This window comes from Apostichopus japonicus, chromosome 9 (assembly GCF_037975245.1).
Source record: "Apostichopus japonicus isolate 1M-3 chromosome 9, ASM3797524v1, whole genome shotgun sequence".
NCBI lineage: Eukaryota > Metazoa > Echinodermata > Holothuroidea > Aspidochirotida > Stichopodidae > Apostichopus > Apostichopus japonicus.
Window position 1 is genome coordinate 22,201,360 of NC_092569.1, and position 21,119 is coordinate 22,222,478.

The window sequence follows — 21,119 nt, forward strand, 5'->3', positions numbered from 1 at the left end:
TTTACTTAACAAACTATTCCAATATTCTTCATCAAACAGTATCCTTATTACTGCCATCTCATGTGAATCACTTAAATATACTTCAAAGTCACACCATGATAACCCTGAGATTGCTAATTGTCCTTGGACCTGATCGTAATACCCATGAGGAGGATTTTTCATGAGGGAATACATGTTGTTGCCATACACCGCACTTGGTTTGTTTACATTGTATACCCACTATAGGTCACGTGACGCCGGTCGCCGATTGTGTCTATTTTCGAACGCTGCTCCTGGGAGGCCTAAAGGGGTCTAAAATTGCCTCAATTGACACGATTGTGGCACCACATGTACTTCGATTCATGTTATTCAACATGCAAGCCACAAAAAAAGTAGATTATGATTGATAACAGGTCAATAAAGATGTTCTCCTGCTGCTTATTGGCACTTATCCTGAAAGAGAACAATCGGGCGGGTGGATATAGACTCTAATAGGAGTATGCCACCCGAATTGTGTACGCCAACGCAAATCAAAAGACTAAATCTCAGTTCTCCACCCTCAAAATATGTTCGTCTTTTCCGCGATTTCGACGTTTCTGTGGATTTGTCATTTAGAACGTGCTCAAGAAAAAGAAAACTTTCATTAGTTTTTGGTACGATACACGATATTTTACACGACTTCTATTAGCCTACTTGATTTTAGTTAATTTCCTAACATTCGCGAAACTAGTCCTATCGTCAATAGTAAATACGATTTTACGATATTGAACATGTACGTATACGAATGTACTGTAGCATGTAAGGCTAACCTAGGCCAGACTGTGTTCGTGGCGTCTATTCACCCGACTACACATTTAAGGATGGGGGGGGGGGGGATTGGGGAGGGCATGATGTTGAGTCAGAGTAAACGTTATTAGGGAAAACCTTGCAGTTGTGAATATTATGTCGTTTGTTAGGAAATCTCTCACAGTTGTTGGGAAATGAAATCTTGTTATTAAAAGTGATGACCAATCCAGGCGGTGATACAGATTAACAATTGCCGAGTATGGATGGTCAAAGATATTGTCATGCGGAAATGTAAACGTTCCTTCCACCCCTTCTGCTATGCTCCTGTGATCCATCCTTAGTGAGTCCCAGATTACATCCTATCACCGTTACTAGTGGACTTCTATACATGGATGATAAGGACATGATGCAATTCACTGGTAGTGAAGTGCAGTAATTTCAGCAAACTTTCACATTACATGCGTCAAGTGACGTATGATGGTTCGGTACCTATTTTACTGACTCATTTTGGAAATTTCATGATTTTTACCATTAAAACAGAAGTAATCCAGCTCAAGGTATCGTACAGAGACATGGCTGTCAATACTGTATGTTTTACACAGAAGTCAAACAATGATATACAATAGGGCTAGGTCTAACTCATCAACATTTGAGAAACATTCTATGTTAACCTTCCTCTGTCATCTCAACTGTGACATGTTTGTGCTCACTGAACAGAACAAGACAAGTATAGCCATACAGTAGATTATTTGTACAGACAGAGCTCTTGTTGTACTATTTATATTCAAGTTAAAACAAAGGGTACAGTAGCATTTTTAAGTCACTTAAAGTCGTGCAAGTCAGTTTCAAGTACACTGCACCATAACTGTAAAAGTTCTCCAAGTGGGGCCAATTAGCAAAGGTACCCCTATGGAAATTGCTTGCATTAAAGAAACAAATTGCAGGGAAGTAGCTTCACTGGTATATATTCATGTGATAAAACAAATAAATCAAATCAAAGCAGTGTGGACAGTTGACACAAAGATGTTCTCACTATTAATACCAACCAGCTTCAATCAAAGTACAGTAGTAAAGGTCTTCCAATGAGCACTTGCAAATTCCACAACTTCTGTAGTCATATTTGAATGCCAGTTAGAATTTTAGACAAATATTAATAAATAAATTAGCCAGATCATTACAAACATAGCAACCACAATCAACTCATCCTGGCTACATCCCAGCTTGTCCATTTAATGTACATATTGCTTATGAAACTGTGAAAAATATGTGGTAGGGTGTGGGAGGAGTGGGGAGGGGAGCTCAGTGCAACTTTTTCATGACATATTTTTTTATCGGTGATATCTTTCTTTGCAGATTAATTGGCATTTGGAGAGTTTTTCTGGTCTTATGAATATACAGTATACTGTATGTACAGTGCAGTAGGTTAATAAACCAGCATGCATACATTGGTGTGCACATAGTCACGTTTCAAAGCACCAGTTGTACTGCCAGGACACACACATATAATTCCCTTAGTACTATAGACGGTAAGACCTGTGTACAAGATGGCACAGTATCAGAAGATGGAGCCTACAGTGGATCCAAAGTACATGGACGCTGCAGCTTACCTCATGAACTCTTCTCAGACTGATAAATTTCTCGGAAGAAATGTCAAAAATAGTGGTGAGTTGGCGTCAATTTACATCTATAGTAAAGATCAGTAGACTAGTACTGTGCATATTATGTGGAGGACCAACATTTAACATTTTAAACTTGAGTTTTCAAACATCTAGGGCTCTTGTGAGCACTGTGTTTGAGACGTATTCCAAGTTTACCGTACTCTACTTATCCAAAGTTGCATGTATTTTTTTAATAAAGCAGCTATTTCACTCAGTTTTCCAATGTTGCTCATTATGCTTATGCTTAAAAATAGCAATATTGAGGACATATAAAGAGCAGACATACAGTATCCACCGATAATAATGCTCAAGGCGTATAATTTAAAATGCCTAAGATTTCTTTTGAAATCTCATCCATGCAGATTTTTGGTTTGCAACTAATGAAACTGGGACCTGATTGAAACCTGGTTAGACAGTATACAAAGCTGTCCCCCCCACTCCACCCCACCCTACACAAATAATTGATATATAGGAATCACCACCAACTGAGTGCTAGTAGTATTTATCATACAAAATATAAAGTGTTTAAAAAATACTAAAAAAATAAATAAATAAACTTTTATCTCCCCAGATCATGCAGTGCAGATGCCAGCTGTGAAATCCAATGAACCAAAGTTGTTTGGATTCGCAGTCCAAAGATGGAGCCCCTCTGTTCAGTTCTTCTTTTGTGTTGGAGGAATTTTCTTTTTTTATTTAATATATGGATACATGCAGGTACAGTGAATTATCTTTATTTTAATTCTGTGAAATTTCATACATTATTTAAATTAATTAATATACTGCAGTAGCTTTTGACATTTTCTTGACCAGTGAAGGATTTTTAATGTTCTATCTGATTGGGTTTACAGTACTGTGTATGTAGTTTACAGTTGGTGGAATGTGCTTCCCAAATTGGGTCAACTCATGTTGTAGATGCCATAATTAGCATCTGGAAATCTGCAGACAATACATTCAAAGATGGCCAAAATATCAGACAAACAAAAACCAGTGGTAAAACACAGCAATTTCAAGTTTAATTTCAGAGATTTGTTTAATATACAGGGATAATTTAATGTTTCACTGAAGCAGACTATGAAATTTACGTTCATTGACATTCAGATGTCAAACAAGTTATTGATTTCTCTTTGAAGCTGCTCACCTCAAGATAGTTATGGCTGTTATCTAAATACTCAAGGACTCTTACAGTAAAAGTTTATGTTGTCGAAACATCTAATTTGAGTCTACTGAGCAGTTGTTTTGCCTTTGAATTTCAAATACCTTTACTTTTCTATTTTGACAGGAACTCATCTTCCGTTTGGACGGTTTTAGAACGTTTGGTTGGTATCTCACTCTAATACAGTTTGCCTGTTATACAGTATTTGGTTTATTGGAGTCATGGTTCAGGAAGGACACCAGAAAGTGAGTTAAGAGATTAATTCAGAAAATGTGTGACATACATGTATTCACAGAGCATACATGTATATGCAGGCCTCACAATTCAGGCTATTTAATGGCTTAAAGGTCAGTGGATTTTGCCATTTGCCGGTAGTAAAAAACAAAAGGCATCAATACTTTCTTCGCCAGTGCAAATTTTGGTTGCATATACAGTAGTATATGATTCAAGAAAAGTGGGATTTTGATTTTTGCCAGTAGACTTTTTATGCCCTGGCAGTTTTAGCAAGTGGATAAAATTGTGAAATTCTAGGCAAATAATTATATATACACCATAATTATCAGATTTCAGAACAGTGGTGGGACCCTTAAAGGGTGTGAAGAGTCGCGCAAAATGAGGTGTAACATAAGTGTTAGACACCACCATGGATCCCAGAAAATACACACACAGCTTGCTACCATCGGTAATTAGACACTAGTGTACAGTCAGTACATACAGCTGCTGTCAATACCCACAGCACAGTGTACCAACAATACAGCGATGGACATCTCAGGTCCAGCTAAAGATAACAACGTATCACGTTTCATTACTGTACTGTCTGCATTTTGTAGCGACACAAACAAAACGTCACTTGCAAGCAACGGAAAGTTAACTTTTCCAGATGGCCGCACGCGGTTTGGGGCGAGTCTTCAATGCCATTAAAGTGTCTACACCTTATGCATAATGTTTACCCTCTTAGAATATGACAAGGGTGCATGGGCATATCTGTGATACCGTACATTACAGAATGCTGGAATGGAAAAAGAAAACAAACAAACAATGGAACTAACTATTGTTGTACCCTTTTCTTAACCTAGAATCTACAAATAAGCACTAAGGGTGGGATTGATGTCAAGCCTGACAAATAAACTATCAAGTCCCTTTCTGTTTGTTAAGTTGTCAAATGCTTCATTCTGTGGTTTTTTGATCTGTATTATTATGAACATCAAGATGATGTTTTTTCTTTTCCAAAGTTCCTGAAATAATTTACATCACAGGTGACCTACTCTTTGTATCTACCATAATTCTAGCTAGTCTGTATTCTTACAGTATTCTAGTACAGCTGTTTGCAGTCATGCTGTACGTTGGTTTTTGATCTGTATTATTATGAACATCAAGATGATGTTTTTTCTTTTCCAAAGTTCCTGAAATAATTTACATCACAGGTGACCTGTTCTTTGTATCTACCATAATTCTAGCTAGTCTGTATTCTTACAGTATTCTAGTACAGCTGTTTGCAGTCATGCTGTACGTTGGTTTTTGATCTGTATTATTATGTACATCAAGATGATGTGTGTCTTTCTTTTCCGAAGTTCCTAAAACTATTGACATCACAGGTGACCTGCTCTTTGTATCTACCATAATTCTAGCTAGTCTGTATTCTTACAGTATTCTAGTACAGCTGTTTGCAGTCATGCTGTACGTTGGTTTTTGATCTGTATTATTATGTACATCAAGATGATGTGTGTCTTTCTTTTCCGAAGTTCCTAAAACTATTGACATCACAGGTGACCTGCTCTTTGTATCTACCATAATTCTAGCTAGTCTGTATTCTCACAGTATTCTAGTACAGCTGTGTGCAGTCATGGTGAACGTTGGTTTTTGATCTGTATTATTATGTACATCAAGGTGATGTGTCTTTCTTTCCCAAAGTTCCTGAAACTATTGACATCACAGGTGACCTGTTCTTTGTATCTACCATAATTCTAGCTAGTCTGTATTCTTACAGTATTCTAGTACAGCTGTTTGCAGTCATGCTGTACGTTGGTTTTTGATCTGTATTATTATGTACATCAAGATGATGTGTGTCTTTCTTTTCCGAAGTTCCTGAAACTATTGACATCACAGGTGACCTGCTCTTTGTATCTACCATAATTCTAGCTAGTCTGTATTCTTACAGTATTCTAGTACAGCTGTTTGCAGTCATGCTGAACGTTGGTTTTTGATCTGTATTATTATGTACATCAAGGTGATGTGTCTTTCTTTCCCAAAGTTCCTGAAACTATTGACATCACAGGTGACCTGCTCTTTGTATCTACCATAATTCTAGCTAGTCTGTATTCTTACAGTATTCTAGTACAGCTGTTTGCAGTCATGCTGTACGTTGGTTTTTGATCTGTATTATTATGTACATCAAGATGATGTGTGTCTTTCTTTTCCGAAGTTCCTGAAACTATTGACATCACAGGTGACCTGCTCTTTGTATCTACCATAATTCTAGCTAGTCTGTATTCTTACAGTATTCTAGTACAGCTGTGTGCAGTCATGGTGAACGTTGGTTTTTGATCTGTATTATTATGTACATCAAGGTGATGTGTCTTTCTTTCCCAAAGTTCCTGAAACTATTGACATCACAGGTGACCTGCTCTTTGTATCTACCATAATTCTAGCTAGTCTGTATTCTTACAGTATTCTAGTACAGCTGTGTGCAGTCATGCTGAACGTTGGTTTTTGATCTGTATTATTATGTACATCAAGGTGATGTGTGTCTTTCTTTTCCAAAGTTCCTGAAACTATTGACATCACAGGTGACCTGCTCTTTGTATCTACCATAATTCTAGCTAGTCTGTATTCTTACAGTATTCTAGTACAGCTGTGTGTAGTCATGCTGAACGTTGGTTTTTGATCTGTAATATTATGTACATCAAGGTGATGTGTCTTTCTTTTCCAAAGTTCCTGAAACAATTGACATCACAGGTGACCTGCTCTTTGTATCTACCATAATTCTAGCTAGTCTGTATTCTTACAGTATTCTAGTACAGCTGTGTGTAGTCATGCTGAACGTTGGTTTTTGATCTGTAATATTATGTACATCAAGGTGATGTGTCTTTCTTTTCCAAAGTTCCTGAAACAATTTACATCACAGGTGACCTGCTCTTTGTATCTACCATAATTCTAGCTAGTCTGTATTCTTACAGTATTCTAGTACAACTGTCTGCAGTCATGCTGAACGTATCGGGTTTGTATACCCACGCTCAAGGCATGCTAGAAATCTAGTGTAGAAAATAGTACAGTCTTGTACTCATGTTAAGTCCACTTTATTATGTTCTTACTCATTGTAATGGTACTGTACTGCTAAGGAAAGGAAGGGTAGGAGGGGGGGGGGGGGTGAAGGGATGTAAACAAGCCAGATTCAAGCTGCAGGTTAATTTAATTTTAAGCAGACTTAGAATGGGGACAATAAGAAGGAAGCTACTTGTAATTTTGCTGTTGTACTTATAATACAAGTCTGGTTACTACCGTCTGATTCTAAAACAATCTACTCTAGTAAAATGCAGTGTAGTAATTATTTATGTGTTCTGTCTCATCACAAATTTGTTGTTTTTTTTTTTTTTTTTCAAAGAATACCTTTGTCAACCTATGGACTCCTAGCGTTCCTCACCGTGGCAACCATGGGACTTTCAAATTCTTCCGTTGGCTATTTAAATTATCCTACTCAAGTTGTCTTTAAATGCTGCAAGCTGATTCCAGTTATGATCGGAGGCATACTAATTCAAGGTAAACTTATTGAAAGTCAGATGACAGTCCATGGAGCTTTCCCTATGCATGCTGGGAAAACTGAGAAAGTCAATAAAAAAAGAAAATGAGTGAGGCTGTGGAAAATTCACTGCTTACTTGAATTCAGAAGAAAAAATTTGTATCAGAAATATAATGTTTCCTTAGACAGTTTCATTATGTGTAATTTCATCATTCCTAATTTGAAATTGGTAGACTTAACTACTGTAGCAGGTTGTGTTAGACGATAGATACATATTCACTGTATTGTCCATTTGATGAAACGGAAAATTATATCCCACTGACAGTACAGAGAACAAAACAACAGCAAAATTAAAACAAATATAACAGTACACAACTACTTAGTAGACTAAAAGTAAAGGCAAGATTGTAATAGCAGACAAATCATGCACTGTGACCAGAACTCTTGGCAAGCAAGTTGAACATTGCCTCAGGTAGGAATGAATTGTGGAACCCTACTCGTTCTTAAACTCAGAATAGAGAATGAATTACGAAACCTACTCGTTATAAAACTCAGAATAGAGAATGAATTACGGAACCTACTCGTTATGAAACTCAAAATAGAAATGGAGACAAGAAAAACAAAGAAAACTGTGGGACAGTAGTAGCCACTGAACAGCGCCAATATATGATGTGTTATTAGGAATCTGTAATGTATCCTGTTACTGTTGAGTTTATGAAACAACAGGTTGTAGCAAACTCAACTCAACGAGCAGTTTTGTTAACAGGGGAATATACTGTAGTGGATAAACTTACTTTACTGAAATCAGGCCCAGTATGACATTATTGTTATATTATGTTATGCCTGTAGTTTACATGCGAGATCTAATGATGACACATATCTTCAAAATATCTCTCCTATTCTATAAAACTTTGTGCATCTACTGTAGCAAAAACTTTTACTGTAGAAAAAATTGAAATCAAGTTTCAAAAGCAATATCCACAAAGCTAGAAATATATTATATGATTTAAAAGGAATTAAAACAAAGACTGTATTAAACTCCTCTACCCTCACAGCCACATCCTTCCGCTACCCATTTGCCAACCTCCTCCCTCATCCCTCACCACCTTCCACTACCCATTTCCCAACCTCCTCCCTCATCCCTCACCACCTTCCACTACCCAAGGCCTTACCTGCTCCTGCATCCCTCACAACCTTCTGCTACCCATTGCACAACCTCATCCCTCACCACCTTCCCCTACCCATTGCCCAACCTGCTCCCTCATCCCTTTCCACAAGTTCCACACATCCCTTCCTTCAGAGCAAAAGATTAATTTCTCACGACAGGCAATTCCTATTTCCTCTACTAATGGACTAACTTCCAAGGGGACTGAAAGATTTAAACAAGAAGAAACTCCCCTAGCCTCCTCAAGTTGATTGCCATGCAGTGAGTGAGTTAAGTTATTCAAGGACAAAAGTGACTGAAATTCAGGCAACCATCCACTGCAACTCTCTTTTCAATTTTTTCTATATTCTACAGGCAAAAGATACGGTCCTATAGATGTTCTTGCTGCCCTGTGTATGAGCCTTGGTCTAATCTTCTTCACATTAGCTGACAGCACTTTGTCTCCCAAGTTTGAAAGAACAGGTAAAAAAAAAAAAGAGTAAATTTTGAAGTTGTCTAAATTTCTTTGTCATATAGTCTTAAAGCAGCATTTTGCGTTTGGTCGCCGTTTTCTACTTTTTTGACATGTCCATCGAGTTTTTTACATATATCAATCACAAAACAGGAAACTAAGATATTAGCCAAGTTTTTCCCTGCCATCAACGTTAATTGGCGAGTAATTAATGGTATTTGCAGATAATGAGAAAAGTGTCCACGACAAATTCCACATATAAAATTAATCGCATACACTTCCCCCAAACCCACTAGTTTGAATTCAACCAATCAGAGGTGCAGGTTTAGTTATGAGCCGTTGCTTAAAATAGATTCAAGACTTTGCGTTGGTACAACCATGGAGCTATAAACAGATAGCTCCATGGTACAACCAGGGAGTTGTTATGGAACTCCCTGGTACAACTTCCATATAGACTGTACACATTTCAAGGATGGTGTTGTATTACGTACTGGTCAATGACGTTCGTGGTGTTTAAATATTCATTTTATGGGCGAGGTTTATTGGGATCCCAACGGAAAATATCTTGGAGAAAAACAAAGTTGAAAGTTGCAAATTTTTCGACTTTTATGCCACCATTTGAAATAAGATTTAAATAGATAAGCTAGTTATGTTTATCGTTATGGCATAGTGGAGTCAGTGAGGTTGAGAAAAATCATAGAAAAGGACGCAAAATGCTGCTTTAAGGCACGGTCACACTACAGCGATATTTTATCGGAATACGGTCCGATTTATCCGGTTTTAGGCCGAAGAGTGAGGTTTGTAGTAGTGAATGTAATGAATGCAGTGGAATATTCGAATACCTACTGTACTCCAAATCTGAGGGGTTCTGGAACGGACTACATTCTGAAAGTGACGTCACATCGAAAAACGATAAAAATCGGAAGAGAAATCGGATAGCATTTATTGTAAATAGGTCACTGACTTATGTTTAGTCTTCAGAAACTGTTGAAATGCCAGCTGCACGAAGAGGTTAACACTGACAATAAAAGAAGGGAGGGGAGGCAAGGGGCAGGGATGGGGAAGGTGTACAGAGACTGAAGATTTTGCTGTTCTTATGCAAGTTTATTGAAAAAATGGGTATATTTCTCATACCTTGCATTGTCTGTTACTGATATTCATTTGGAATATTTCTGTAGTATTTACTACAAAGTTCCAGACTTTAATATATGAATATTTTATTTGTGTTGCGATGGGAGGATCAAGGTGCTGGATAAGATATACATACCATTTGGAGAGAACCTTTTTTGTTTTTCCTTTTGCATCTCGTCTGCCGAAATGCTGTCCTTCACTGTGGCATTGGCAGACACATTAATAAATGGAAAGTTATCAATCCCCACAAAATTCCTTTATTCCATAACAAATTAGGTTATCAGTATATAATTTCTTACCTGCAGACACCTGGTGAGAAGGATAGGAGGGGTTAGGTGAGAAGGGTCAGGGGATACACCTGAGGGGTACTGGGGTCAATTATATGGCCCATGAAAATATGAGATTGAATTATTCTCAGTTTCATGATATAGGCATGAAGAAAAAGTGCAGACTTTAAAAAGGTTGCCATTGTGACATAATTTTCTTTGAGCCCATCCTGGCTTTTCCAGTTTTCTTTTTACCAGTCTAACAGAAAGAGTGCAAGATATGCAACAGTGTTACATTAACTCCATGTAAATTTCTATTTACTTGACAAACACTTTTGAAAGTTTTTGACCTACCTGAGGATATTTGAACTTTTGATACTTCTATATCACAGGAGTATTAATGATCTCCTTAGCACTCTGTGCTGATGCTGTCATTGGGAACGTCCAGGAAAAAGCCATCAAAGCACATCAAGCATCAAACACAGAAGTAGTAAGTAATAAACCAGTTAGTTACAGTTATAGACTAAAACCTACATGGCATTGAAATATCTCACTTTTATACTTTTTTGTTCGTGTTTTTGTCCCTTCTGTTACTGTTACTTGTCGTCTAGCCATTGAAGAAGATCTTGCTAGGATCGAACGTCAGGCCAACTTACTTTTACACATTCTATTACACAGGCTCTCCAGTGGATAAGCATCTTGCTAACAGTTTTATTTTATTTTGATTTTCACTTTTATACTAAATAGTACACTCCTGTTTTGAGTGCAATATTTCCTACAAATGCATGTTTTCACCAGAGCAGTGCAAGTTGCAAATTTTGCAGCTGAGGCCAGAAGTTGGCTACAGGATGTGTGATATTTGTGTTTAACACTAGCAAGCTTTATTTAGTTACCATGATCAACAGTTCATTCATACCTAGTAAAGATTCCTAAATCCTATTGGTCCATTCAGGTCAGTTGACCGTGGTTAATCCTGTGAGTAACGCACGGTAAAATTATGGGGCATCACTTTAATAATTCTTTGGTTATATGTAACCAAATGTTTTGTTTTATGAATTTTCCCCCACACAAATTGTAGTGTATGAAACGGTCTAGCGTGCGTTACTCACATGATTAATGCACTCCGGGTGTTAATGCTATCGCTGGATGCACTCGGGCTCCGCCCTCGTGCATCGCTTGCTATATCCCCCGATCGTGCATTAATCCTGTGAGTAACGCACGCTAGACCGTTGATTAACCCCTTATTAATAAATATAATAAATTTGATAGATATAACATATTGTAACATGATTGCAGCAATCTAACTAATATATATAAATTTTGCTTGCTTTTTAAGTTGTTGCTCACTTCTCTTTTTCTTTATCCTTCTGATTTTGGCAGGTTTTATATTCATATGGAATTGGGTTTTGGTATATTTTAACAGGACTTATATTATCAGGGCAGCTTATGCCAGCATTTCTTTTCTGTCAGGATGTAAGTATGATCTTGTAACATGACATTTGTTGAAAGTTCAGGCCAGGGTGTGTTGCGTTATATATCCCACGTTCCGTCGAGACCGTCACGACAATTTTGCCGTTGGAATGGTGACAACCAAACGTCTTAACAATCATCATTATCACACGGACTGATCTGAGCCAACAATTTGATGCTTCAAATTAATTAATTTAAACTGCCTTGATAAAGACTAAATATAGTTTTAATGTTTTGCTGATTTTGTGTTAGCCTCTGCTTCACATAACCACTAATTAAAGATTACTCTAAAACACAGCATAAGTGTTTGAATTGATTATATCATGATCAAAGTTTACGCTAACATTAGATCTTGATAATGGCCTTGTCGCATTTAACTTGACGACACTTCCAAATATATTAATTCGTCCACAGTTGGCAAAGCAAATATGCTTATGTAACATCTTGGCTAAAATTTTCAAATTAACTAGTTGAGCTTGGTGCATTGCATGTCGGTCGATTGACAATGTATACTAAGACAATAAGTCTACAATTTGTCTGTCCCTCCAGGACCACTATAGAAATGTGTGTCCCAGCATCTTTCAGACAAACTTGAAACCCAGGAGCCTGCTTAAAAACATTAACATAATTTGAAGCGTATCATGTTTTAACAATTTTTTTTTTAAATTTCTCAGAGTTTTACCATGTTTTTTGACTACCATCATTCTTTTAAGAAATCCATGCAGACCCATGTTTTTTGACTATGTGCAACAATTCCAGTGGTTAACATTCTTCTTCCCTGCAGTATCCTAAAGAGACCTACGGTTACGCGATTATATTCTCCTTGACCGGCTATATCGGTATATCATTTGTTCTTCAGCTGATAAGATTGTTTGGTGCATTAGTTACAGTGACAGGTGAGTCATTCATTGGAGGTTTGTTTGAAGGAACACAATCGGCTGCTGCAAGTAAACTTGTACACATCTTTCACTACCACATTCAGAGCGTGGTGGCCAATTGGCTAAGGTGTCGAACTCGTGATCCAAGGATTGCTGGTTCGATTTCTGCCTAGTTCATTACGTTGTGTCCTTGGGTAAGATGCCTTATCTCGATTGCCTCTCTCCACCCAGGGGTTAAATGGGTACCTGCGAGGTAACTTGTCATTGGGCGCAGTATATAACTGCTGCCGACTGGAGGAATTGTCTCTGGGACAGGATATCATTGCAGGGGTAATATGACGCCTGTAAAGTGCTTTGATACCTATTGCTGGTATAAAGCGCTATATAAAAATCAAATATTATTATTACATTCAATGCATTTTCCTTTTCATCGCCTCACTGAGATGAATCCTTGAAAAAAAAACTGACCTACTTAAAGTCAGGGAATTATTTTTGAACAGAGAGAACTTAACCAGCTTGGGAAAGTAATTCCAAGCTTCTTGACTCATAGTAGCATGCTGTTAGTATCATGGTACAACACAGAAATAACCAAGGAGAACTCGCAGAAATAGACAGAACTGGTATAAATCTAGATGTGATACAGATGGCCCCAAGTACTTGATAGATAGCTCCATTATTTGATATTATTTGCTTCCAGTAAGAGTAAGGGCCTGTTGACAAAGTTAGTTGTTAAATGATTGTCAGATATTAGATGATCCATATTGTCACTTTTGATATTCTCGTTCACTTAATAGCCAAGGACACATGGAACACATTTAGCCACCATTATATATAATAATTATATACTGTCAGTACATGTGCTTTGCAGCATGATATGAGAAGATAGTATAGATTGGTATTAGAATCATATAAAGGGGTGGGAACTGTTCATGCTGCCAGTATGAGTGCTTTGAAGCATGATATGAGAGGAGAGTATAGAGTGGTATTAGCATTAAGAAATTGACCTGATCTGACTGCAACTGCTGACGTGTCCATTTCTATTGGTAAGAATGAATCATAGATCAATATTAGTAATGGAATAAGTATGTGACAGACTTTAATCATTTGACCTTGGCCATGGCTTATGTGTCTGTAACCTTTCATTTGGATTCCTTCCATGATATTTCATGTTTTTCTTATTTGTTTAATGCAATTATGACAGAAAAAGAGCATTTCTGCAGAACTGGGTTTTGCAACTTAAAATTTGTTTTACAAATACTGGTATTTTGTAACTTAAGATCTGTTGATTTTCTTTTCAGTTACCACAGGTAGAAAGGCTGTCAGCATCTTTGTATCGTTTCTGTCCTTTGAAAAACCATTTACACCTCAGTAAGTTAATATCAAGCTTTTGCAGTAGTTTCACCTAAATTTAAGTTTAACAATCAATCGATCTATTAACTTTTGGTAGTACCATGTTTAGAGAATCTGGAATTCCTGAATGTATAGCCACTGAATTAATATATCAAGAAAACACAATGTAGACTGACTACAGGTAATACAGCTACTCAAACTACTTAAAATCGGACAAACATTTTTTCCTATATGTGAGTCCATTATCATTCACAATGTACACTTGTAATACAATCCAATACATAGCTGCTACAGTATATTCTTTATATATTATTACAATATTCTTCCTTAACTTCATCAAATTTGAAGATTGTATGAGTTGTGTTCAGTGACATCCGATATCCGAAGATATAACATCGTTTGTTTCCAGTTTAATGCATCTTTCGCTGTGGCACGTTTTGCTTTTGATATCCATATGATGATAACAGACTTGTAGTATTTTGATCTGTACTTATTTTCTACAGTATCATACCTGTCAACTTTCACAGTGTTACCATGAGACTCATGATTATTAAAGGCATTGAAGACTCGCCCCAAACCTCGTGCCGTGCTCTGAAAAAGTTAACTTTCCGTTGCTTGCAAGTCAAGTTTTCTTCTTGTCGCTACAAAATGCAGACAGTAATGAAACGTGATACCTTCTTATCTTTTATCTAGACCTGAGATGTCCATTGCTGCTATTTACACTGTGTTGTGGGTATTGACCGTAGCTGTATGTATTGACTGTACACTAGTGTCTAATAACCGACGGTAGCAAGCTGTGTGTGTATTTTCTGGGATCGATGGTGGTGTCTAACACTTCTGTTACACCTCATCGAAACTAGGTCAGATTACCGGCATGAGACGTTTCTTTGTGCGCGAGTCTTCACACCCTTTAAATGTATCATCTCTCGGCTCAATCTCCAAATCTCACCTGCGAAATCTTACACCTGTCAAACAAAAGTAAAAAAAGCAGGCTTGTAACATGCAATGTAGACTTTTGGTATAATAACTCACAGAAAGCTTCCAGTGAATGTAAATAACGAACAAACTAGTTGTTGGACTGTTAAAACGATGACCGCTATTAAATTTCCAGGTCTAGGGCAGCAAATTCCAAGGGTTTCTTTGGACATGTCCCCGTTTACACAACCTGCTCGAGGGTGGAGGATAGGGATGGAGGGGGAGGGCAGGGGAAGGGGGGTGTGGTAGGTCTGTTTTAGAATAGTTGCTTGTATACTGTACTTACTTCCATTGATTGAGTTTTACTCTTATTTAGGTTTAATCATTTTTGGAAAAATAGTATAGATTTTTCATTTACAAGATTGAGTACCCGCACTTTAAGTCTTCTTACTCATACTTGGTCCCTGGGTATTGATTTTACTTCTACTAAAATTTATTATGTATATACTACCTGTACAACCCTGATGTATGTCTCAGGAATATGGTTAAATTCGTTAATTTTTTATGTTTTTCTTTTCCCGTTTGCAGGTATGCGTGGTCCGGCATGATCGTTCTACTCGGTATATATTTAAACCTCTACAGCAAGAACCGAACTAAGATGAACGAACAGTTTGCTGAATGCGCCAGGCGAATCGTTATTAGATTGCAGGGAAGACCTAGATATTCAAGTATCCCATCAGAAGTTTAAAGCAGAAATCAACATGTTTCAATTCTTACAAGGGAAACCTTACCACAGGCACGAAATTAATGATTTATAGGTTGTTCAGTGCATGTTTTGTTGAATTTTGTTATACTTTTTACATTTTACCGTTTACATTTATATACCAGCCCATAGACTGCTTCTTCTTTTTCTCTTGTACCATGTTAAAATATTTATTATTAATATCTAATATTATTTAAGTGAGCTGGTTCTGAGTGACTGGTACCGTATACAAAACGTGGCCATATATCATATTATACCATTGGCTGTGTACTGGCAACCAATTGGCTTCCTATTGGAACTAATTTGTTGTCACACCTACAAATAGTGTTCACTGAATACCAAAGATATATTCACAAATTCGGCTGTTTTATTTATGTCATACACATACATCCTAAAGCAGAATTTCAGTGTTGAGTAAACATGGTTTGGCCTGTTGTTGGAGATGTTATTAAACTCAAGCAATACGTATATCAACAAAACTCAGAAAGGGTGGAACCTTAGTGTCATTTTGATTGGTGTTACAGTAATACTTATTAAGGTGGGAATGTACTTCCTACAGTATGTTATGACGTCTGCTCTAGATCATACAACTCTGATAACTGTAACAGTATTCAAAGTTAATAAACTTAAGCATTCAATTTTTTTTACCTCTATGATAGGCATGTCACTGGCTGTGACCTATACGGGTCACTTCTGGTATAGCTGTTAACGTCACTTCTTTCATGGAGGAGAGAAATAAAATCAATGCATCTCTCATCGAATAATTCAGAGAAACTTGTAGCTCAGGAAAAGTCCTTGTAGACTTTTAGGTATTCTCATTTAATATTTGCTGGCAATTCAGATAATGCCATAATTTAATAAGGTTATTAAGTGACATGTGGATTCCTATCAAAGTATTTTCTAATTTAATTTTGACCTGTTCATGTTTTAATATATTCAAATGCTCTGAACTATATTTTAAGAGTGTTGTTTCTTTCTTTCTTACCTGAATAGAGTCATGTTGCTTTTTGCCCAGTCTAAAATCTGTGGAGCATGAAATATGTTCTTCACAAAACCATCAAGTTATTTGTTAAGAATGGGAATGGTAAGGATAATTTTCTCCTTAATTTGATATTCAAGCAGTGACACATCATGGTAGCCACATTGGTTACAACTTGAGTAGGCGGAATGGGAAATTTGAGTCCCCTCCACAAATCTTATGCTACATGTCATGCTGTTTGATATTTTGAGTAATGGAAAGAATAAAACCAGAGTGGAAAACACTCCCAGTGGTTACTTGCCTTGACAGTATATGCAAAACAAGCTTTCATATAGTATTATTTATTTTGGTATATATTCTATATATATATCTTGCAGAATGTTATATAAGGGAACTGCATCTTGGGAATTAACAATTAAATTAAAATTTCTTCTAAATAACTTTTAGGAACAAGCTTTCAAATTGTTTTATTCATTTTGGTATCTTTTCTATATATATCTTGCAGAATGTTATATCAGGGAACTGCAACTTGGGAATTATATAACTCTTCAAAAATTCTCCTAAATCATCTTTAGGAACAAGCTTTCAATTTTTTTATTCATTTTGGTATATATTCTATATATATATCTTGCAGAATGTTATATCAGGGAACTTCATCTTGGGAATTAACTCTTCAAAATTTCTTCTAAATCATCTTTAGGAACAAGCTTTCAAATTGTTTTATTCATTTTGGTATATATTCTATATATATATCTTGCAGAATGTTATATCAGGGAACTGCAACTTGGGAATTATATAACTCTTCAAAAATTCTTCTAAATCTTCTTTATGTGAAGGATTATAAACACAAAACTGTCAATATGATCTTGGTTACCTGAAACCAGCCAAATTATGTTCGAAAAACATGTAAAGCAAGAAATACAAACTCTAATTCTTGTGCATTTTTGTGCTAATTTTTATTAATGCCGTAGAAAATGTGCTTACCTTTCAAATAATTCCATGTCATTTGTCATCGCCAAGTCATAAATATTAAACATAAATAATATACGACGTCACAGCCCAAAAAAATTAAAAGAAAATGAAAAAGAGCAGTTGAACCATTTGATAGTTTGTGTATATTAATACAAATGAAACTTTTCATTGCATAAAAGGAGTAATTACAATTCAAAAACAGTAACGCAGCCAGCATATAAACTTACATAGAAGATTAATGTTCATCAATACAATCAAAGTGTATACTTAAGGGTGACTTTATGCAGAATGTTAGACTTGATATGTTTTAGACTTTGACGTTTTGAGGGGAAAAAAATTAAATGTTTCTACAGCTGTTAAATCTTTTGAAATATCATGAAAATAAAGCATGATCTTTCATGTCAGCTCGGCTCTGCAGTCCAGGCCTCCTGGTTGTCATCAATCCATTGTTTTATCAATTTTAATAACGTAACCAAAACACTATCTTTTATAAACTTGAAGTTCATATTAGACAGCAGTATATCCTTGGGTGACATTGAACACCATTTGTCCTTTGATCAAACTTTGTAGCTCATTATAATCATGCCATTTGAAGCTGTCAAAAACAGTTTTTGTTTTGCATCTGAGGAACTGACTGAATCATCTATGTTAGACTTTCTAGTCCAGTCACTTTAATTGATGGGACAACATACACAACGTCTTTCAATCATATATTTTCATTTCACAGATGTAACCCAGCTGTTTAACTTTGGGTCCTTGTTCAAAAAGTTAAAAACGCATAGCAATATAGCCTAGTCTAAATAGCAGTGGTTTTTAACAGTCTACAAAATATCAATAATAAATGTGCCTATAGTCATCCTTTAATAATACCAAGAATGTTCAAAACAGGAATCCTCATATACGATACAATATACACAACGTCTTTCAATCAAATATTTGCACTAATTTTTTGATCATCCATGATTCAACAATATTCAAATTCATTACCATTCTAAATAACTGATGGTCCCACAAGGCAGGTTTGGTCCTTCATTCACAAGATCAGTAAATATCCAACACACGTAATTGTTGAGTCACCTGAATACAAACCTTTCGTTCTAATATCGTTTTTTTTTTTTTTTTTTTTTTTTTTTTTTTTGCAACTGGACGTTGAAATCATCTCCAAATCATATTTGCTAAAAGCGTCCCAAGGTGACTCTGATTAATACAAAACTTTCATCCACTTTTATAATTGATAGATATGTTAAAGCTCTTGGTTACTACTAACCTCCATCCAACGCCACTCCCTACTCTAGTTAATACAGGCCTGTATTAATCACTATCACTCATGCTATATATGTATTAAAACTTAATATCTCACACACAATTACAAGCTTTGTATCAATTGAAACTTTATATACAGTGAAACTAAGATAACCTGAATACTAGGTACAGTATAACATAGACAACTGTGATGATAAAATTCATAAGACTTTGGGACCTTGAAAGCAATTCATATCTCACAGAGTGCTTTTTGCTGTTGTGTTTATACAAGTGACAATATAACAATGCAAATATTAAGGGTTGACAGTAAATGTTACTTGTTTAATACCAGACAAAGCCTTCAAATTCTATCACTTCAGAATAACCACATTATGAAAGCTTTCCAGAACATTATAAATCTTCACATGTTTTGTTTCTGTAGAATACAAACTAACGGTCAATTCAGTTTTTCATCGCAGGGAGGTAAACAATGTCTATAGATCTAAATTTGGAAGCAAAAGGGGCACCTTTGTTTGTGTTTTTGTACATAAATGGAAGCAATACACTTAATCTAATATCCCATAAGCATGGACATACTGAATTAAATGAAACAGTCTACATGGCAAGTTAAAATGTTATCAAATGTGTGTGATGCCCAGTAGTTTTGAAGAAAGCAGGGAGAAACTATCACAGGCAAGCATTATATTAATTGACAATTCTCAATGGTAAACTTAATACCTGGATGCTTTTATAGCACTTTATAGCACTTAAGTACTTTCAAACATTTTAATAACAAAATTGGGAATTTTTAAAAACATTTTTGGACACATTCTTCCCTAATTTGATAAGAAACTTTGACTAATCAATCTAAAGACACAATTTCCTATTGGGAGTATTCCAATGACATAAAACCATAAAAGCTGCAGAAGACATCCAGTGCACTATAGGTGTCAATGAACACATCTAGTGCTCAGGAATCCAATCTGATGTACAAATACTAAGATAAATTTGGATTTGGAACTGAACTTCCTATTAATCACAAAATTGGGAAATTTTTAAAAACTTTTGGACATATCCTTCCATAGTTTGATCAGAAACTTTTACTAATCTATCACATTTTGCTATTGGAACTTACATTAGTATCCCAATGGCATAAAAACACATTAAAGCTGCAGAAGACGTCCAGTGCACTATAGGTGTCAATGAACACATCTAGTGCTCAGGAATCCAATCTGATGTACAAATACTAAGATAAATTTGGATTTGGAACTGAACTTCCTATTAATCACAAAATTGGGAAATTTTTAAAAACTTTTGGACATATCCTTCCATAGTTTGATCAGAAACTTTTACTAATCTATCACATTTTGCTATTGGAACTTACATTAGTATCCCAATGGCATAAAAACACATTAAAGCTGCAGAAGACGTCCAGTGCACTATAGGTGTCAATGAACACATCTAGTGCTCAGGAATAAACAATAAAAGAGACTAAGATCAACTTTGGACTTGTAACAAGAAACTTATCTTCCCATTTATAACATTCATTTTGTTGTTCATTATTCTAGCATACTTTGTGAACAGTTGAGTAGATCGTGTGAAGTACAGTACATGAATTTGGAAAAGATGATAACAGCAAGCCAAAGATCTTCTCCTGAGCCGAATGACGAAACCCATCAAAACAATACGTGGTGAGCACTTGTTACAGTGAGGTATACTAAAACGTGTTTCTACATAACTAGTTAATGAGGCTTCTTTGGTGTCAAAATGGATCAATTCAAGATACATTTACTGTACTATTTTGCAATCAAAAAAACTCACAAACAAGATACCTTCACATGTGTTACACAGAAATTAAAACAGTTTACAGAAGTTTCACACCACGAAGATGAACGGGTTGGGTTGAGTTCCTCTCTGGAGGTGAAACGTACATGTCAGCTGGCTCTTGAGGTATCTCAGTTGTTGCAGTGTCTTTGGTTTGGCCTCTCAAATCTTCACCTCACCTCATTGGTCTGTCAGAGAAAAACAACAAAATTATTCAATTCACAGAAAAGAGGAAATTTTGAAGTTTATACAGTAGTAAATACAATTAGCCTTCATGGACCAAATTAATGTTACAGACAACTTCAAGGATATCATTACCCAAAGACAGGTTTCAAAATGTCACCTTAAAATTCCTTTGACATTTACTTTACTTTATGATCACAAGTGCCTAAATTTCAATC

General features: G+C 36.0%; 2 protein-coding genes and 1 long non-coding RNA gene across 9 annotated transcripts in view; 1 reads left to right on the forward strand and 2 right to left on the reverse strand.

Moving 5' to 3' along the window:
• Positions 1–239: 239 nt before the first annotated feature.
• On the forward strand, positions 240–20,121 carry LOC139974334 (adenosine 3'-phospho 5'-phosphosulfate transporter 2-like). 3 transcript variants are annotated; one of them, XM_071981385.1, is made up of 11 exons: positions 243–751; positions 2,119–2,427; positions 2,995–3,137; positions 3,703–3,821; positions 7,178–7,332; positions 8,832–8,939; positions 10,718–10,815; positions 11,706–11,798; positions 12,580–12,691; positions 13,972–14,041; positions 15,527–20,121. In XM_071981385.1, the coding sequence occupies exons 2-11, from the start codon at positions 2,310–2,312 to the stop codon at positions 15,684–15,686; spliced, it is 1,176 nt and encodes a 391-aa protein (XP_071837486.1). In that variant the 5' UTR covers positions 243–751; positions 2,119–2,309; the 3' UTR covers positions 15,687–20,121. The 3 variants fall into 3 exon arrangements, with proteins under 3 accessions (XP_071837487.1, XP_071837486.1, XP_071837485.1); XM_071981384.1 differs by having other exon boundaries at positions 243–632; XM_071981386.1 differs by lacking the exon at positions 11,706–11,798 and having other exon boundaries at positions 240–632.
• Positions 8,162–8,825, reverse strand: LOC139974336 (uncharacterized). Its single transcript, XR_011795452.1, has 2 exons — positions 8,441–8,825; positions 8,162–8,396 (listed from the first exon to the last, which is right to left on the reverse strand). It is a non-coding gene; the product is annotated as an uncharacterized lncRNA (long non-coding RNA).
• Positions 17,612–21,119, reverse strand: part of LOC139974333 (proton-coupled zinc antiporter SLC30A1-like) — a 36,964-nt gene continuing 33,456 nt past the window's right edge. For all 5 annotated transcript variants that reach the window (XM_071981379.1, XM_071981382.1, XM_071981381.1 and 2 more), the window contains one exon: positions 17,612–20,906. In XM_071981379.1, the coding sequence (XP_071837480.1) occupies positions 20,889–20,906 (18 nt within the window). In that variant the 3' untranslated portion in view covers positions 17,612–20,888. The remainder of the gene's footprint in view (positions 20,907–21,119) is intronic.

What these genes read in the sequence shown, in the direction of transcription:
- LOC139974334 (XM_071981385.1), top strand. Translation starts at nt 2,310, where the DNA reads ATGGCACAGTATCAGAAGATGGAGCCTACAGTGGATCCAAAGTACATG. An exon ending in TTCAGGAAGGACACCAGAAA is followed by an intron (nt 3,822 to 7,177) that starts GTGAGTTAAGAG and finishes TTTTTTTCAAAG; the next exon opens with AATACCTTTGTCAACCTATG. An exon ending in GAAAAACCATTTACACCTCA is followed by an intron (nt 14,042 to 15,526) that starts GTAAGTTAATAT and finishes TCCCGTTTGCAG; the next exon opens with GTATGCGTGGTCCGGCATGA.